The sequence below is a fragment of the Oreochromis aureus genome, linkage group 22, assembly GCF_013358895.1.
Source record: "Oreochromis aureus strain Israel breed Guangdong linkage group 22, ZZ_aureus, whole genome shotgun sequence".
Lineage (NCBI taxonomy): Eukaryota > Metazoa > Chordata > Actinopteri > Cichliformes > Cichlidae > Oreochromis > Oreochromis aureus.
This window is the reverse complement of record NC_052962.1, coordinates 26087693-26107875: the sequence shown is the minus strand read 5'-3', so window position 1 is coordinate 26107875 and position 20183 is coordinate 26087693. Positions and strand designations below refer to the sequence as shown.

General features: G+C 39.8%; 2 protein-coding genes across 2 annotated transcripts in view; one reads left to right on the top strand and one right to left on the bottom strand.

Annotated features, from left to right (window-relative positions):
- Positions 1-3238: 3238 nt before the first annotated feature.
- LOC116318917 (prolyl endopeptidase-like) lies at positions 3239-19492 on the bottom strand. Its single transcript, XM_031738093.2, has 15 exons — positions 19213-19492; positions 16350-16424; positions 16110-16243; positions 15860-15990; positions 15540-15749; positions 15309-15430; positions 14320-14425; positions 13340-13531; positions 11335-11532; positions 10760-10863; positions 9074-9210; positions 7154-7248; positions 6922-7053; positions 6096-6252; positions 3239-3820 (listed from the first exon to the last, which is right to left on the bottom strand). The coding sequence occupies exons 1-15, from the start codon at positions 19252-19254 to the stop codon at positions 3526-3528; spliced, it is 2130 nt and encodes a 709-aa protein (XP_031593953.1). The 5' UTR covers positions 19255-19492; the 3' UTR covers positions 3239-3525.
- prdm1b (PR domain containing 1b, with ZNF domain) overlaps positions 17869-20183 on the top strand; it is a 25813-nt gene continuing 23498 nt past the window's right edge. Inside the window, exon 1 of the mRNA XM_039605508.1 lies at positions 17869-17964. The gene's annotated coding sequence lies outside the window, so the exon portion shown is untranslated. The remainder of the gene's footprint in view (positions 17965-20183) is intronic.

Sequence of the window (20183 nt, the reverse complement as noted above, 5' to 3'; positions counted from 1 at the left end):
GCCTCCCTACATGCACCAGTGCTGAAAATCAATACATTAACTTGGAGCACTTAACAGGCATAAACAGAAGTACTTCCCCTTGGGTAGGGCGTACCATTTTTAGGGCAGCCTAACCTTTACAGACACTCCCATTTATTCACGTGCGCTGTCTAGCTGTGATAGTATGAACAGAGCTACTATGGTTTTTCTGTCAGCATATGTAATATGACTGGGAACAACCAGTGCACTCCCACTTTTGTGTGTTTTAAAAAAAGTTTTATTGGGAGAGAAGCTGCGCCAATCTGCATGCCAATGAATCCTTGGGTAAGATGCCGACACCACTGAGACACTGCCTCTATGAATGGCCAGAGCTCTGTGAAGTCAAGCCACAGCGGGGAGGGGATGTCTGACCTGTGGCTCCTGATCATAAATGTCCCTGCCTAAGAGGCTGTGAGCAGGTGCCGAGTGCTCTGTCAGGACTGAAGTGTCTCTAAAATCTGCCAACTACTTAGTGATGGGCAAATGACTAAAACTCTGACAGAAAGAGCTGATCCAGCAGGGCTCACAGATGCAGTGGGAACAGTGAAAGCAGCAAACAAGGAGCTCTCGATCGCTCATTATCAGACTCCAATGCTCCCCACTGGAAACAGGAACAACTGAGCTAAGCCACTGGAATCTTGCCCATCGTCTTCTGGGATGAAGGGAACCCAAAAGTTAAAGGGGTCCAGCTCTGCTTGAAGTATGGGACTACATTAGTTCAGCTGGCCTTCCCCATGATTTGGGACACCATGACAGCTACTCATCAGCGCATCTCCACTTAAGCGAGAGAAGACAGAAGCACCAAGCCAGACCTGCTAGCTGGGCTCAATGTATGATCGGAGGGATACAGTCAGGCACAGATGGACACCACTAGACATTTGTATGTTATTCATAACACTTGTGGACTGCTTGACTGCAGATACAAAAAACATGGTAGAGCACTAAAGTCACATGATTGCTTCAGAAGTCCACATGCATGAGGTGAAAAACAGAACATCCACAGTTCTTAGCATAAACAATAACAACAAAAATTAGTTGCAGTTCTTTGAAAATTGTATTTTTGGGTTTAATACTACTGGCTAAACATGCAATTTAAAGACATATTCAATTATGATGAAATGATTCACAAATCAGTGAAAAAAAGGATTCAGGTCAATCTCTCAGTACTATGCAGGTTTTTCCCAGCCAGTCTTTTGTCAGTACGACACACCTTTTAGTAAAAAAAATGACTTTTGCAACTGAAAATCAAAGAACAAAAACTCATTTAACAAAAAAGGGAAAAAAAGAGCCCAGAAATGTAAGAGGAGGAAATGCCAGAGAAGTAGCAAAGGAAGCAAAAGGATTCAAAGAGGCACATGGGAAAGCAGACAACACCTCTGTAAAGACATTAGTGATTCCCAGCTGCGTGTTGAGAGCCCTCTCCCCTTCTTGTCCTCCCTCTATCCCTCACTCTCACTGCTCCGTGTGAAGATTAAAGCAAGCGGCATAAAGGGGAGAGCAGTCCACCTCTAAGCTAGTGTGAAGGGGAAACTTCCCCCAGCACAAAAGTTCTGCTCTCCGCTCTTTGCTGAAGCGTGCCGCAGCTCAAATCGGCTTTAAGAAATTAATCCCTGCATTATGGAGGGAGTAAAGTAAACAAATGGAGGACAGAGCAGGGACCTGCGAGTGTGTGAGACGGGGGGAAAAGGAGAGAAGCTGTGAGGCGATGAGGCATTTGTTGGTAAAAGCTTGTGTTTCTCCAGAGAAAATGAGATGTGAAGGCTGTGTGTGCTTGCACATGTGTGAATATGAGTACAGTGAGAAGGAAGAGGGAGCTCAAGAGGTGACGGGTGGGTGAATGAGAGAAATGAAGCAGCAAAAGCTTGTCCAATCCTGAGGGACACTCCTGAGAGAAGAGCATCACAGCCTCTTTGCTGCGTGATCTTAAACCCCTCACTCCGTCTCTCATATGTCCAGCTTATTACTGCCTTTGTCTTTCCTAGCTACATTCATCCACTTTGCCCCTGTGGCAGAGTCATTGTCTGCAAATCCTCCTCCTGCTGCCTTCTCTGCTCCCCCCTCTCCTTTTCCCACCGTATCTCTCCACCGAGAGCTACTTAGATAAGGCCCAGGGTTCAGTCTGACGAAATCAGAACTTCCCACTGAGCCGAGATTAAACTCTGAGTGACCGAACAGACAACTTCGCTCACTCTCTGTGGTTAGCTGCCGGAGAGCTTCCATCTCTCTTTATGACAGTTTAAACACCCATATGTCTCACTGCCTGCCGAGACTCGCATAAGTGCACTTTCAGTCAGTCTGCAGTTCTCTGTTGCCACTCACTGTCTCCGTCTATCATCGCTCTCCATCTCTCAACTTTTGTGCAAATACTTTAAAGGCTTCCACACATTTCTAGCACCTCCCTCTCTCCTTACAAGCTCATTAACATTTATCCTCATGCTTGTGTATTGCTTTTTTTTTTACTGTGTTTAGAGATCTATCATACCCGTCTTCATTCACCAGTAATTTGATCCAATCTCCAGACAGAGTAATCAGCATAAAAATAAATAAATAAATAAGTGATTTAGTGGATTTCATCTTGCCAGTTGTTTTTTCAGATTTTTAATTCCACAAATCCTATCAAAAAAGAGGCTTAGTGCAATGATACCCGACTAGCCTTTGACCAAGAGGCGTTAAAAGGGGTTGAAGTGAGGTTTTGCAGTCCCATACTGCCACTTGGTGGTAGACGAAAGAACTGCACCATAAAGTAACGACTACTGAAAAGTGACAAAAAGCAACCCTCTAGATCAGGGGTGTCAAACATAAGGCCCAGGGGCCAGAATTGGCCCGGCAAAGACTACAATCCAGCCCGCTGGATGGCTTTTGGAAAACTGTGAATGAGAACAAAAGATGTGGGGCTTTAAATTGTATTTTCTGAAGTTTTACAGCTTTTCCTACTGATGAAGACCTTCCCACAGCTGTTCATATGCCACAGTGACACTTTTGCTATGATTTTGGAAACAGTACTTCTGTTGTTTTGGTAAAAAAAGAAAAGAAAAAAGAAATTATTCCAATAATTGTAACACATTATTTTTACTCTATTGCACTTTTATTATAAAGTTGAAGACTTTTGAGCTGCTCTTTCATTATGACTTACATGTCATTTCTCATTAGGTCTATTGTAGAAGACAATACTAACATTTGATTGTAGAAGACAATACTAACATTTGACAGACACCATGGATTATAATGTAGAAAAGGTTTTATTGAAAATGCTTCGATCCAATTCAAGTCATTCACAAAGTTACAGTGTATGTTTAAAAAAGTCTGTGCATTTAATTTCTAAAATTTATTTCTTACACTTCTCTAATTCATTGCTTTAGTTGTACCAGGACTTTGTTTAAACAGATGTATTCTTATTTTTATTCAAGAGTATGCATACCAAATTATAAACGTAGAAATCATTCATCCCTAAGAAAAGCCTTGATTGCTGAATATATGTTTTACCTCCCTTTTACTGTCATGTTCTCATCACTCCCTCCAGCTAAGGCCTAGTGTCTCAGCGATAAAGGAAAAGATGTGCGTGTCCTCCAAGATGGCCTTGGCAGTAGGTTTCCCTGCACCGTGCCCACTACGGGTGTCCACCCTGACCATCAGAGGCTGACGCTGCACAGAGCTGCTGCCAACCCCATACTGCAAGGTAGCACAGAACTTCAGCGTGTGCAAAGGTACCACACGGTCGTCATGATCTGCTGTCAGAAGCAGGACAGCGGGGTAGGGAGGGCCAGAGTAAGGTGGGTTCGGCAAATTATGGAGGGGAGAATACCTGGAGAGAGGATGACAAAGACCAAAAGGAAGGAAAACGTGAGGGGAGTCTCATAACAGAGAGAACAAAGATTATAAGAGACATTTGAAAACTTTCATTTGTTATTCAGCTGTTCAACTGTGATCTTTTAGGTTATGCGGGCAAGTGCAGCGCTGCGACTAGACTTTCAGATTACTGAAAACAAGACCTGACGTGAATTCACAACAACACGCAGAGATTCTTCAGTCGTGAGTCAGAATAAGGAACACACAAAATGTGAGCTATCAGAAGATCCATCTGTTGATTAACAAAAAACATCTTTAAAAAAAAAAAAAACCCAAAAAACATCAAACACTTTATCAAAACAAAAATCCATCAGTAAAACAAACGTCTGCCTTAAAAAGTTTTTGTGGTGATAGACAAGAGAAAACAAAAATCATGGAAAGCAAAAGTGCCATTCGGATGAGAACATGCGGTGAATCTCACTCAACCAACTTTACTGAAACCTGGTTCAAATTCAGACAACACAGCACTATGTTACCATTTACTACCTGTTTTCACACTTATACTCTTATTTGTAATTCTAAAAGTATTAAAACTAATCAAAGGAACAGTAATGATCACAATAATAGGAAGTGATACTTTAAACTTTGGTACATTTTACTTGGTTAGGTTGAGTTATCTATATACTTATTTTAAACTGTGTACCTGACTTTTCTTACTCTAACCTGTTCTGTATTCTGGCTCAATTTATAAGTATTGTGATATACAGTTTATTTCTGTTAATTTAAGGCTTTGTTGTGGACATGTGCTGTGGTTTTCAAAGTCTGTGTGGTCAAGAACAGTGTTAAGGTTTATCAGGCAGCAGGCCACCAAGACTTTTAGTGTCATGTTGCATTTAAAGACGTCAAAAGTCTTGCTGTAGCCATTTGAAGCGTGGGAATGAAACAAAAACCCATCATCATCTCTCTATTCTGACATGTAATAATAATGTGTACAAGCACACCTCACTTTCAGAAAAAAAACCTACTTTGGCACACTATATTAAGATGCCACTCAGTTTAAGTATTACATACTCAGAAGTAGGGATGGGTATCGAAAACCGGTTCTTGTTGAGAACCGGTTCCCACTGTTTCAATTCCTTGGTATCGTTTGCCAGTTTTGCAAACGATTCCCTTATCGATTCCAGTCGCCCCGAATGACGTCACCACGTTGCGGAGCGTCGGAGCGTACCTGGCAGGAAACACGGCGCCTAAGCGGCTCGAACGCTTAAAAGTTCGGTTATACTTTACGAGAACGGATGACAACAGGGCAACTTGCAATACTTGCAAAGTAGATATTTCATTAAGGGAGGAAACACTACGAAGATGCAAAAGCATTTGCTCACAAAACACGCGATGAACTTAAATGAATGTTGTGTTTTTAATTCTGCTCCGGACTCGTGAATCTCAACCCAGCAGCAGCAGCGGTAACGTTCGCACGTCCTCTCCCGTTAATGCGGCAGGTAAATAATCAACTAACAGTGCATGTTATGTTAGCGCGATCTGCCTTATTACAAAACCTGCCATTACTGTGCATTTAGGTGACCGTGATGAGACAGACAGAGTCTGGCTGGCGCTCGCTGGCAGTTGTCCCTGCAGTCCACCGGTAGCGTCTCTTTTCAGGCCTGAATGTCACCGAGCAGTGACTAAGTTTGTGGTAAAAACCTTGCACCCGTTTGCCACAGTAGATGGTAAGTGAATGTGTTTAATTGTAGGCAGGGACATTACTGGATATTCTTGTGTAATTGCTACAGAATAATTTATGTTATACTTTGTTATTGCTACAGAAGAATATGTATTTTATTATTTTACATTTACATTTTTTTTTTCCTGGGGACCCTGTGACACCCCATTGAAGAGCCATAGGCTGGATCTCTTAAGATCTCACTGTTGGGTTTGTAAGGCCATGTTACTCCTAAATTTCTATCTTGTTCAAAGAGAAGATATAAAACAAAATTCTAAGCTAATCGACCTTTGTGTTCTCCTTTTTAAAAATAAGAATCGATAAGAGAATCGATAAAGAATCGAATCGTTAAACAGAATCGAAAATGGAATCGGAATCGTTCAAATCTTATCAATACCCATCCCTACTCAGAAGTAAGTTCTCCCAACCAACCGTAGGGGTTTTTTTGCTAGTTTTTAAATAATGCGATCAGTCATCGCAGTGGAGACATAAGGATGTGCGTGTACGTACATATAAAACACCGTCATGGATGTGTACTTTAGCGATTTGTTGCGTGTGTGTTTTTCCATACTTGATGAGCCACTTGAACTGCTCCGGATCGTCAGAACAGCCGTAATCAGTTGTCCAAGCGTGGCCGATGGTGAATTTGTGGAATTTCAGCATATCCATAACGCCCACTTCAGCTACAACGCAGCCAAACAGGTCTGGACGTTGAATCATGCATGCCGCTGTGTGTAGACTCAGAATTAGTGCTGCACATTCTGTTTGCTTACAAACACACATGCATCTCAATTACTTCATACTGTAGGACACAGTCACTTCTAAATGGCTATTTACACACCAGGGAAGCAGGCATTAGTTGGGTTTGTGTGATGCCATATGGCAGCCAGCCTTTGGTAAATGATGTGACTAAGCACTGTTTAATGTGGTGTTTAATAGCGAAATTAATTGAAGATAAGCAGCTAACTACTGTTAGATGAACTTGACATTAGCAATTATGACAAAGAAGTACTATAAAAGAACACGAAGCACTGATGTGGATGCTGCTGAGGCCAATATCATGGTGTTTTTGTCCCCCCCTTCCTTTTGTGGCATTAGTAATAAATGTGAAAACATGAAGCTGTACTGGACTGTTACAGGCCTCATGGGTTAAATCACAGAGAAGAGGGAGCTCATCTGGTAAATTGGGGAGGAAGTAGAGGTACAGTTCCATTGGCTAATTTCAGCTATAAAAATAACGAGCAAGGTTCACACAGCTTCCCAGTCTGAACGTGCAGGCAGTGGACTGTTGCATAATGGTTTCCCAGGTATACTTTTAAAACTCCCTCTGGCCTTTTCAGTAGCTATCCCACTAAAAATCATAAAGCACAGACACACACAGTTGATCCTGTACTTACCCACTAGCAGCCCTCCATTAGAGGCTCCATTGATAGCAATGAGGCTTGCTTTAGTGTACTTCTCCTGGATCAGGTACTGTGCTGCACACTGGAAGTCATCAAAGCAGTTCTGCTTGTTCGCCAAACTGCCAGCTACAAACAATACACAGCAGAAGTAGTCGTGTCAAATCCGAAAAAAACCCCCACAATTACTTGCTTACATACTACTTAGAAACTCCATGTCTTTTTGTACCTTTGTGCCAGGTGAGGCCGTACTCGCCGCCCCCTCTGATGTTAGCCACTGCTAGCACGCCTCCGAGGTGTTTCACAAACAGCAGAGAGGCAACACTGACCACATACGAGAGAGAATAAAGACAGAAATATTATAAGAGCGCATTGCACTCAAAGAATACTGACTACAAGTCTATAGGAAAAACATTTAAAGAGAAAGGTAGCATTTGTCCCATCCCTGCCCCTGAAGAGCCAATCAACCCTCGAACTAGAAAACAATAAATACACTGTATTGTTGCACTGCTGAATACACAACAGTTTCAATTATATGATGAGAAACATATCTCCCTATCATGGTAAGTTCATTGTCTTGGCTAACTATATGCATTAGTATGATGATCATGTCAGCACTCCAGATTGTATAATCCTTTAGAACTTCATGAAGACTCAAAGTTACATGACAAGGACACCAAGTTTTTTAAGCTTCGTTTTGGAGATTTTTGATTATTTCTATTATATTTAATTAGTCGTGCTGTTTTTATATCACTGACATTCAAGTTAGCACCATTTCCCCATTCATTTAGAAAGTGGTGTCAAAATACTGCTAAAAAACCAACACTTTCTTCTAGAAAGGCCTTCATAAAGTCACATATACTTATGCCACGTAACAAGCATGGTATTTAGAAAACAAAATGCAGAAGTAGTGTTATTGGTAGTATGACACTCAAGTTCACAATGCGGTATATTTAGACTGGCTTTACAATAGTACACATATCCAAGTGGTTTCTTTTTCATTAGCACTGAATACACAGAGCGTTTCTCAGGAAATACTAATGCATACATCCACACCCAGTCATTTACAGAGAATCCAACCTCATCGGTACCCTTTCCTCCAGAGATGTATCCAACCAGTGTAATAAAAGCTCACTGATGGATGTAATATGGTCATAAAAATAAAAAAATACGACCTCTTCAAATTCTAAGGTTTTCCTTATCAGGGCATAATAAAATCATCTGGCCCTTAGGTTATAAAATTAGGTAAATGAACAACAACAAATGACAAATTACACCCTGTCATTATTTATCTAACAAAGGTAAGGCCAAAATGCCAAACAAAGGTTTTCAGAATCACCTCTGGATGATTGATCTGTGTCTTCTAAACAATCTGTGCTTTTCTACGCTTTTTCTAATTGTACTATCATGAGCTTTAATATTTAACTGGCTAACTAAGGCCCTGTTGAGTCTGAAATTTAACTATGGAATTTTTATTGCAATTCCTCTGAACAATGTATGGCACGACCCTTCTGACCTCAAGAGCACCAGCAAATCTACAAGAAGAAAAAAAAAAAGAATCAAGGTGTTAAGTCTGGAGTCAACCTGACTGAAACGCTGTGCCCGTATAGCCTCATATGTCTGGGACCTTTTGGAGTTCTGCGTAAATGAAAGTCCTCAAGCCTCAACGAACTGAAACAATGTTGTAAAGAAGAATTCCTCCACAATGATGTGAGACACTGATAAAGTCATACAGAAAGGTTAGACTTCAAGTTGTTTCTGGTAAAAGTTGTTGTGCAAACTACTGAATCATGAAGTTTTCCACATAAAATTTCTGTATTTTGGCTTAACTTTTGTTAAATAAGTAATGACAAGACAGAATAATATAAAAAAAATGTCCAGATGGGCAAAAACCTTTAACTGAGAGGATGTCTTTTCTTCTTATTAATTTAAAATCTCCAGCTTACAAAAAAGTTTGACTGTTAAATTATGAATGAATGAATCAGGGTTCATTCAGTTTAAGAGCACTGGGATTATTTTGCAGGACCATCATTATATTTAATCTTGTTTTTCTACTATTCTAGTACCTACCATCATTGATCACACTGCTCTGAAGTACTGGGAAAAGTACATTAAAAGAAGACAGCTTTGACAGCACAGTCGTACTTACTTAAAGTATGGTTGTATGGCGTTCTCAAAGCCTCCATATCCATAAAGTAAAACAGGATTACTCTCATCTTTCTTAATGGCCTTGGTGTGTACTAAGAACATAGGGATCTTGGTTCCATCTTTACTTGGATAGAATACCTGGTACGTAGAGAAAAATGTATTACTTGATCTGACATGTGTCAACCAACAGCTTCTTTTCTTTTTGATATATTATTTGGGACTTCCTTCTGCTAATTCTGCGAATTCATGTGTATTCAAACAGTAGACATGACAATTCATAACTACCAGAGTATGCCTCAAAATGACAAATGTTTAGAAATCAATACAAATAAAGTAATGGAGACGTTTAGGCACAGAGACATTAAATATGCAGACACACTTCCTTTTAATGTTACCTTAGGCATTCAATTTTAATACAACACAATACAGTACATCCATGTACTGTCACATGTAAAATGAGTGTGATATATCTGCTTAGCTCTGAAATGCCTATATTGAGTCCATGAACCACAGACATGTTGAAATGCTTTGTATTCTGTAAGGAAATGCTTTTAAATCCCTTCAATAGCTCCATGATAGTTACTCCATCTTTAATTAACTTAAATTCAGCAGGAACAAATAGATCCTAACTACGGCTTAAACTCGGTCACTGATCAGCATAAGGCATTTCAGTTGTTCTCACTAATAAAGACTTTGGTAGAGAGGTGAGGGCAGTTTCTGGTCAATGTTTTGTTTAAGGTTCAAGGCTCCACCAATGACATTTCAGGAACTGCTTTTGTACACAGCCAGATAAACTGTGTACGGGGACTTCTCAGTTTATCCAGCTGCTACCGTTTTCTGCTCCCTCGTCCATAAAGATGAGTGAACCATTTCTACAAGCAGCCGTACAAGTAACGACATTATGTTGCCGATGACGTGGGATGGTTTGGATCACGTTCATTTCCTGTAACTTGAATTACTTTGCCAGAGGCTGACTTCGTCGTCATCTACTCATAAAACTCTTCTCCAGAATCTTTGCGATTGACTTTCAGCAATTCCAATCTCCTCTCCCAGTTCCTGCTGTATATTAGGCAACATAGGATGGTTCACTGTGACTATAAGACTTTGAGTAAGAAACTTAATTTTTCAAGGGTTTCTAGACTCCTGCTATGCCGGGATTCTTCTGCCTAAAGACTCCTTTTTTTTAGCTGCAGTCATTTTCTGTAGTCATTCAGCCCCCGTCCTTATTTAGTCTATCAATGGTTTCTTTTTTTTCTAAACCTTTCACACTGCTCTAAGTTGAGTGTACATTTCCTGTGTGAAGTTTCCCATTTCTGCTTTTTTTGTTGTTGTCTCTTATTACGTTTTACAGATAAGGTGCCAGAGTCAGTTCTTTGGTTCTTGTGTTGGCCATCGAACACTTTGCAAACTCAAAGGCTTTTATATGTCTGGGCAATTCACAATTTACCACTGTCAGTAAGTCATTAACTTTCATTTGCATATCTCAAAAGAAGCATTAAAATAGCTGTTTGTATAAAATGATAAAGCCTGGGGTCATGTAAATAGAATGAAATAAAAGCTAGATGCCAAAGTCAAATTTCTAAAGCAGCAACATCATGAGTCTGAATATTAAAAGTACTGTTAAAATACATAACATTACAGTATGTTCTACTGAAATTAAGCAGATGACCAGAAAGAGTGATATTACCTGTCTGGTCTCAATGTCTTCATGTTTGATACCCTTTACCTCCACCTCTCTGAAGACTTTGGGTTCTGGGTTTGGCTCGCTCAGGTCACAGTGGTAAATGATACCTGGATACAGCATAATAGAAATCAAAGTTAGACTTCCAGTGTGACTGGCTGCATTTAAATAGTTAAATATATGGTCATTTTATTAAGAAAATCTGATTATATCATGCAAACTAATTCCATTTCAAAAGACATGATCTGCAACTTTAGTAGAATAGGCTAATTATAGGAGTATTTTATGTTGCAATAAATCCTCTTGTAATAACAATAGCAAACAGCTGCACATCAGAAAGCATTTAATCTGTTAAATACATGCCTTGGTTGTTTCCTAAGATCTTGTGACATTACAATGTTATGATCTTATTTAAACAATAATTATCAACATAATTCAAAGTCACATAGAGTTACTTTATTGAGTTTTTGGAGAACTAATTGCAATAATATTTGGATATTCTTTTTTGCATGGAATAAAAAGTGTATTTTATTTGGTTCATACTCATGGAAAAAACTAAAGTATATAAAAACTGGAATTGCCTGGCGTAGTAAAGGAGGTAAACTTGTAGAAGAACTCAGAGTGTTTCTTCTTGCAGCTCACTCCGGCCACAGTGCCCACATCCAGTGGCAGGTCTCTGACAAGCCGGCCTGTAGACAACTCGTATACTTGCAGGATATCCTTTACGTCATGGACATAGTTGACCAACAGGTGGTGCTGGTTCACACAAGACACAAAGCCTGCAGGAAAATAAAGGAGGAAGTAATGCAAAATGTCTGGGGGGGGGTTGTTGTCAAAAACAATGTATCCAAGCGGCACTGTATTTTTGTCTTTGTTGTCCTTTCTAGATCACACTATTTATACTTCCTCCTCCAGTCCATTCCCGACAATGATCTCAGCAATAAGGAGCAATCTCATGATTACTCAAGTATAAAGTGTATTTCAAGTATAAATACTTTTCAACATGAATATATAAAATAGTTTAAAAGTTCAGTTTTGTAATTGATGCATAACTACATGTGCAAAGGGCAGAATAACTGAAGGAATAAACTATAAATCCATGTTCTGTACCTAATAAAGTCCCAACAGCCTACAGCTGTTAGATAGCTGTGGTAGTATCTACGTACATTACTAATAATTAATTAATAATGTAACTACAGTTCCATGCACGGCATTTTGCCTCAAAGTGTTGTCCTTTCCAAGACAAAATTTAAAATGTTGAAACGGTGACTTTATATTTAATCCCAGCGCCATTATACTACACAAAGTACAAGGATCACAATTAGGCTACATTTGGGAGTGTTTGTGGTATTTTTAAAAACTGTGATGTTGGGCATATAGTTAAGCTGTAATGCAACAGAGACCACAACGACTTATCAGCTTAGAACACTACAGAGGGGAACAGTCAGTTTTGTCTTGAACAGGTTGGTGAACCTGAGTGACTGGATACTATCAAATGAAACTATCAATCCTTAATGTGAATGGCATTTTTTCTATGACTGTTTGACACCTTGGCAACAAGTGTGTGTTACTTTATACCCGAGCAACACCAAGCAAAAAAAACGCAATTTAAGAATATTAAAATAAACAGAAACCAAGAAAAAAAACAATACCATTGCCAGTAATTACTTCGGAAATAACTTGCACTAGTAAAAAAGAATCACTGGTTTCATTTAGTAACACATTATTTAAATATCCCCCTGAATAGTCAGTTCATGAAAATTTTATTGCTGTTAATAATACCTGAATTAGTTATAAAGGCATTTAGGGCCAGTTTATCTCAATAGCTGCCAACAGTAACTGAAACATTAAGTTGTTTAATACAACACCGTAAGCCCTTCATAAAATGTTGCTCTGTTGTTTCAATTTCTTTTAACAATATAGAATTTACATTATTATTTTTATCAGTCCAGTATTGCCCAAGTTCAAATTTCAACTGTCTTCCTCTTTTCTCTTTCTTTAACATATGTAGTTTCCCAGTGCGCCAAGAGCTATAAAGCTGTGAATATACCACTGTGTATTACATCAAAAAAACAAAAGTGTGTGACGTGTTGTTCGCACTTCTCAAAGGTAACATGGACATTTGTGTATGTTTCATTCATCTCCAAATACAATTACGGTCATTCAAGTGATACGCACAAAGTAAAAGAAATTACAACACAAAGTGCTTATGGACCAAGTTTCACTTTTTGAGCAGAGTTCCCTCTGACGAAGGTTTTGAACCACAGACAGACATACAAGTTCCCGATTGTTGTGGCTGGACCGTCATCGAAACATCAGGACAGAAATTCGGCGTAAAACTATTTTGCAAGGTTTTAAGATGTGAATTGTGGAAGTACAGTTCTATGAATAAATCCTTCACACATTTCTAAAGACTGTTGAAGTTTCAGATGCTGTCATGGGTTCAGCAGCAAATTTGCTTTTATGAATTCTCGGACACTGCATTGCAGACAGTACATTTCTTTTGTGGAGAACTAAGACTACATGCCACTACATCATTCACCCTCTACTACAGTATGTTTTAATGACATTTCCATTTTATCTCACCCAGGACATCTTTATCATGCTGTGGTATGAGGGTAGTCCAGTGCTGTCTGTCTGGTTTCTCGATGTCTATGTTGATGAGACAGTATCGAGGCGCATCCAAGTTGGAGCGGAAAGTAAACACAGTTCCCTCATTGGTAACGTAAGAGTACTGAGCATCAAAGTTGTCCACAAGTTTGACCCACGGCAGCAGACCTGCAGAAGTAGATAAATAAAATGACAAAAACCCCAAAACTGATATTTATCACTAGCAGTGAGTATTAGGAACTAGTATTAGCTTATAAACCCTAATTTGCAGTGGTTTGCAAAAACCAATAACAAGTTTTCATAACAGGCTTGCAGTAGAAAGTTTCATAACTTCTGTGTGGGAGGATTTCTTTCCCTCAACTAAAAACAGGCCACACTCTGAATTTTGAAATCTCAACATTTACTTCACTAATGGTTGAGTCACAGGCATCAGTTCATGTCCTGCGTTGACACGTCTTAATGACAAAGCTGGCGTATTTTTTACAAAACTGCCCAAGCAACGACTACTTAGAAGCTATATATGTTGACACTGAGTCATGCTGGAGTCCATAGTGCTTCATGAAAGCTTCTCATGAAAGATGATTTGTTCATTTGGGGTGAACAAGAACAACTAAAGAACTGTCAGTTCTTTACAATTTAATGTTTAATGTTCTTTGCATGCTACATACAAGTTTGAAACTTTTCACAAACTTCTTCATGCCACTTTAGATGCTATCCTCCAACAAAATAACTCCCAATTTGTGGCAATTCACAAATTAATACTGGCTAACGAGGTGAAGCTGGGAGGAAACTAACTACCATGAACCTAAATTTACCTGTCATGGCCAGATCAGCATTTTGCACTGTGATGCAATAAGAATACCAAATATATACCTGTGATCTTACATCTCCATAAGACACATGAGTTACTGCGTTTATGCAATGATTCGAGTTGGGAGTTCAGCAAGAACACAGACCTTTTATGCCATCGGGGAGTTGCTGTAGGTCGCAGTACCACAGCTGGTTGACAGGCTCACAGCCTTCAGTGATCGACAAAACGGCATATCTGCCGTCATCTGATATCTGGGAAGAGGAATTTTTTTTTTTAAGTCAACACAGGGAGGGGAAAGAGAATTTGAGAAGCAGCTGACGTGATCATGCCAATGTAGGCTTTGCCATAAAAGTTTAATCTTTGCTCTGAGAATCCCCTAAAAAGACGCACTCATATAAAACCTCGCTAGCTGGGTCTTTAATCCTTTTCCATCCATCCATCCATCCATCCATCCATCCATCCATTCGCTTCCGCTTATCCTTTCCAGGGTCGCGGGGGGCGCTGGAGCCTATCCCAGCTGTCATAGGGCGAGAGGCGGGGTACACCCTGGACAGGTCGCCAGTCTGTCGCAGGGCCAACACACAGGGACAGACAACCATTCACGCTCACATTCACTCACACATTCACACCTAGTGACAATTTGGATTATCCAATTAACCTATCCCCTCAAACTGCATGTCTTTGGACGGTGGGAGGAAGCCGGAGTACCCGGAGGGAACCCACGCAAACACGGGGAGAACATGCAAACTCCACACAGAAAGACCCCGGCCTGATGGTGGAATTGAACTCAGGACCTTCTTGCTGTGCGGCAACAGTGCTAACCACCGTGCCACCGTGCTGCCCTCTTTAATCCTTTTAAAATACCAAAATGGACAAAAGATGCTATAATCCAATGCAATTTGCAATATTAGGTTCATGTAGTTTGCAGAAAACTAATTTAATTTCGGTAACAATCAAATTCTTCTCTTTTTTGACCAGAGTGTCAACTCAGAGTAAGCACTGCAATGGCCTAATGTGTTCCTTCCTTTTAAAACAGGAACAAACCATTAGCAGACCCCAACTCAATAGGGGTAACACATCTGCTCGATCCTCCCCGGGTAGGGCAGTAATGATTCAAGATAACTATGGACTTACGGTCACTGCACTGTGCCACTTGGGATGGTCAGGGAACTCTGCTACCAGAATGTCTTCTGACTGTTTGGTGCCAATAACATGGTAGTAGAGCTTCTGATTCATGTTGCTGGTGGTCTCAGTGCCTTCAGCGAAATACAGAGTAGTTAAATACTAAATACGTTTCAAACTAGATTAGTTAAATGTGTTATTTCTGCACAGCGTAAGGTTATTTGCACAATATCTCTTCCTAACCATCAGTTTTCCCTTCTTGGCGTGGGTAACAGTTATAAAAGATGCCCTTTGCATCATGAGTCCAGGCCAAGCAGCTGAATTTAACCCTTTCCAGAAGGTCAGGCAGTGGGCTGAGGTCATCGGCCTTCATGAAATGCACCGTTACCCAGTCTGAGCCACTGCTACTCAAACCATAAGCAAAATATTCACACTCTTCTGACAGTCGCCCCACTAAATGGAGAAGGAGATGAAAGAGAAAAGAAGTTAGCAGTGCAAAGTATCATTCCATCTCTACTGCCTGTATGTCTGTGATCGATAACAAGTTCTGCAATTTGTCTAACTTTTCAGTGCCACAGTTCCATCTTCAGAAAGCTTATTCGGATCAAAGAATACAGTTGCAGGTGCATCGAGAGAGTCCTGCACATACAGCACATCCTGGTTCTGAAGCCCTTTGTTGTGAGAGTAGAAATATCTGAAAAAAGTCAAGAAACTACAGTGAGGGAAAGCATTGTTGTGACTTAAGTCCTGCTATTCAAGCTTGTCCCTTTAAGTATAAATGTTGATAACCATTAATTAAAATTCAGCTATTACCTCTTCCCCCTTTTGTAAGGGCAACTGTACTTGGGATAATTATAGACCTCAGTCAGCCGCTGATGGAACTGTGCCCGGATGGCACACTGCTCCAGATACGGCATAGTGAGTTTGTTCTGCTCTTCTACAAAGGCCTGCGTAACAAAAGCGACATGACAAGGGATGAAATGCAAATTGAGTTTTTTGGGGTGAAGAACCAACAGTAGCATTCTTCAAAAAAAAAAAAAAATCATCATGTACCATTGTTTCTGCACCATCAGGGTCTTCCAGCCATGCATAGGGATCGCTGATTTTAGTTCCATGGTAGTCATTCACCTGTTGCAAAGATGCACAGAGAAGCTAAACATGAACAAACAGGAATAAGCCGGAACAAACACACAAACACATAAACAAAGAGCGCGTCTCATCTTTGGCATTCAAACCTGATTTTCTTGACAGAAAGGATTGTCTCAATGATACTTCCTTTGAAAAGCATTTTTCTCTGGAACTGCAGAGCATCTTACTTCATAACTGTCAACTGTATCAGAAATTTTTGGCTCGTCAACTTGATGCTTATCAGCACTGGAATGTGGATTACTACTCCAAGCACTTTTGATAGGCCGACCTTGATGCACCAGTGAGCAGACTGGAGTTACTGCAAGTTCTCTTAAACCACAAACACCCACACATACGCATTTCCATAATGTCCATTTGAGGTGCCCATTTCCACTAATCCAAATAAAAATTAATGTTCCAGTAGTTTTCTGTCAACGATAAACAACTATTAACGCTTCAAAGAAATAAGGTCCGTCACATTTTCCACTTCGACCTTAAAGCACAGCCTGTTGTCCACATCGCCTTTGACTTGTGGTGAAAAAGTTTCCGTACCAGTTTATGGCACACGTCAAGGACATTAGGTGGGGGGGAAAAAAAATTCACCATAGATTGGGATCATTTTATACAAATTTTATATACAAATGTGGATATTGAAATGCATTGTTAGTTATTTTTAGGTAATTTTAATTTAACATTACACAACAGAGACATGTGGCATACCAAGCCAAGCCAAGTATCGTTGTGGTGGTATTATATATATTTCTTAACATCTACAGCAAACTCCTGGTCCAAATCTATGACAGGACATCGATAGCAGGATGCAAAACCAAATTTTTCACTTCAGTCACAAGCCATCTCTTTTCTTGGCATCTCACATTACACAACAGAGACATGTGGCATCAGATTGTTACATGGACTCTGTATGTGGGATGTACTCCCACTGACTGGCTCCCAAGAATTAAAAGGGAAATTTGACCAAACTCTAAATGTGACATTGTAAAACAGCTCTTGTCCACAACCAACGCATATTTTATTTTAACGAATTCGCCACCAGTAGCCTGAGATCAACCAGCGTGAAATGTTTTACTTAGGATGGATATTTCAAGTACTGCCATCTTTCACGTTTTCGAATGCCGTACGGAAAAATTCGCATACAACAAAGAACTGGTTAATCCTCACCACATTAACTTTTAGGCACCTTTATTAGCCCACTCTGCTCGTCTTTCTGTCTCTCCTTCTTTAAGCATGCCTTTCTTTCTTTCTTTCTCTATTTTAAGTGTGCTTCACTTTCTATCGCTCGTTCTTTAAGTGTGCTTTCCTATCTATCTCTCTTTACTGAGTGTTGACAGTTTTTCACTGAATGCAACCAAGTTAATATCCTCCTGGAAAGTCAGTCTGACTGGCTTTTTCACTACCTGCCTTCATGCCAGTTCAGATCAAGTGAAACACAGTAGTAAACCTACATCTCATAAGCCTTAGAATGATCCCTGAGGCAGTGCGAGACATCCTAAGATTGAAGACAACCTTTACGTCGGCACAGGTATGGATCAGTTTAAACATTTGTGGCTTATAGAGTGGTAAATTTTCAAATATTAGAGGGACCCGTCAGTTTTTATTTATACTCAAAAACCCGCACGAAACAAATTTGTATCACATTCAGTTTAGCTTTGAACCATCAATGCATGCATGCATACATGTCTAGTATTAGCCAGATGTCATAACTCATCATCCTAAAGTATAAATTTTAAAATTTTATAGCTGCAGTATTTTATTTATTTACTAACTAAGCAAGTAACTAAGTAACTAAGCAATTTCCAAACATATTCAGCCACAGCGCTTCATCTAATTTTACTTAAGGCTGTCCGTTTTTGGCTACTGTCACCTCTGTTCATCTTTGCTAGTGCACCTTTCATCTGATAGATGTTATCATTTCATTTTGGACGTTTGCAACTGCTGTACCCGGCCATGCATATCTCTTGATGTTCTACCCCTGTACATACACCCTATGTTGACTTGAGTTTAATGATTGAATGCCACTGCAAGTCAGCTGCGTGCTCTGCAGGATGTACTTCGGCTTCACTTTTACTTTTATGCACAACGAAGACACACTCAGAGCTGTAAATACAGCTAGGGAAGCTGGGGACATGTCTTTTGTGGGTTAAGAGAAGTAAACATTTGGTAGCATCTGGCACGACCTTTCTTGTATTAAAGGATCACTAACTAAAATCGATATGGAATTATAATTGAGTGCAATGTGGCTTTAAAAGCAACGTTTGCATGATTCACTAAACATGCAACGCCACTTTGGTACTTGGAGCTAAATTAATGGCCATTATGAAGAAGAACTAGTTTGTATTTGCCTTTATTTAATTGGCAGAGAGCGTGCACAAAAAAAAAAAAAAAAAAAAAAATTATCCTAACAGATGTGCAGATTTAGCCGATAGCTAATTTCCACCCACGGCCCCAGAGACGTTTTTTTTTTTTTCCTTTTTCAATCACGTGGGCGTTACTTTACCTCCAATGCACCGGCTAATACGAGAAATGACAAAAGAAAGCAACAGAATATTTCACTTTTCGGACTTTACACACCACAGTAAAGTTTTGTTTTTGCTTCCTCGACCATTCGCCATTTGTCTTTCTGTCCCTCCACGCATACGTGCATTTTCTCTTCCTGGTATCGCTTTTCCTGCTCGTGGGCTTACACCACAGCATTTCGTCGAATGACAAACAGACCAAGAGAAAAAAGGAGAGAAAAAAAAAAAGCACACCGCAGAACTTTGACACTGACCTTACTGTCGTCTCTTCGGGCTGCCGGGTACTTAAACGCCATGGCGAGGAGCTCGAGGGTGCCTGTCGTCTTCTGTAAAGTTACTTGGGGCGCCTTTTTCTTTCTTTTTTTTTTAACCGTTTAACCGAATGCAGCCTCTCGAGTTAATCAATGGAGTTTTAAAGTGAAAGTGAAAGCATGACCCCCCTTCACCTATACCCTACTCTGGTTTGCGCAAAGGCCCTGATCTGCTTTTTGACGCAGGAAATGATGTGTCACACGGCAAGTGGTAGCACAAAAACAGCTGCAGGCTACCGACGATCGCTGGCACGAAATTTACGCAATTTGTACCAAACGTATTTGACTTGTTGCACGTCAACATGCGCAAAGGTATCTAAGCAGAGAAAGGAACCTTTTCACAGAAATCTAGGGAAGAGAACGAATACAAATACAAATGAATAACTGTGATAAAAGCAGTGCTTCCTGCTCTTTAGGATTCAAAAGTAATATGTATATATATAATCACTCAAAGCCCTAGCTGCATTTAATGCAGTTAGGCTACTCTAATCATCTTCAATTATTTTTTTTTATAATTAATTAATTAATATTTAGTTTAAATGTAGTTTAATTTAACAAAAAGGAGTAAAAATGTTGCCTACATGACCAAGTACCTAGATGACGTGTCCAGATTTGGGGTTTGTGTGTTTGTTGTATTGTTTTTTGCGATCAGCAGCAAGTCAGCAGGTTTGACATTTGACAAGATGAAGCCTGTTCATGACATGTGACTCATATTAGCCATTGATGACTCCTCATTTATCGATTAACCAATTTAATTGTTTCTTTGCAAACAGGCGTGGCGTTGTTTCCCTTTAAATTTGTTTAAATAAATAAATAACCAATGCTTGCTTAATTTCATTTTCAGTTTTCCCATTAGTAATAATGCAGTCATAAGACAACAGACCTTTGGCGTGAGAGTCACAAGGTTACATCTG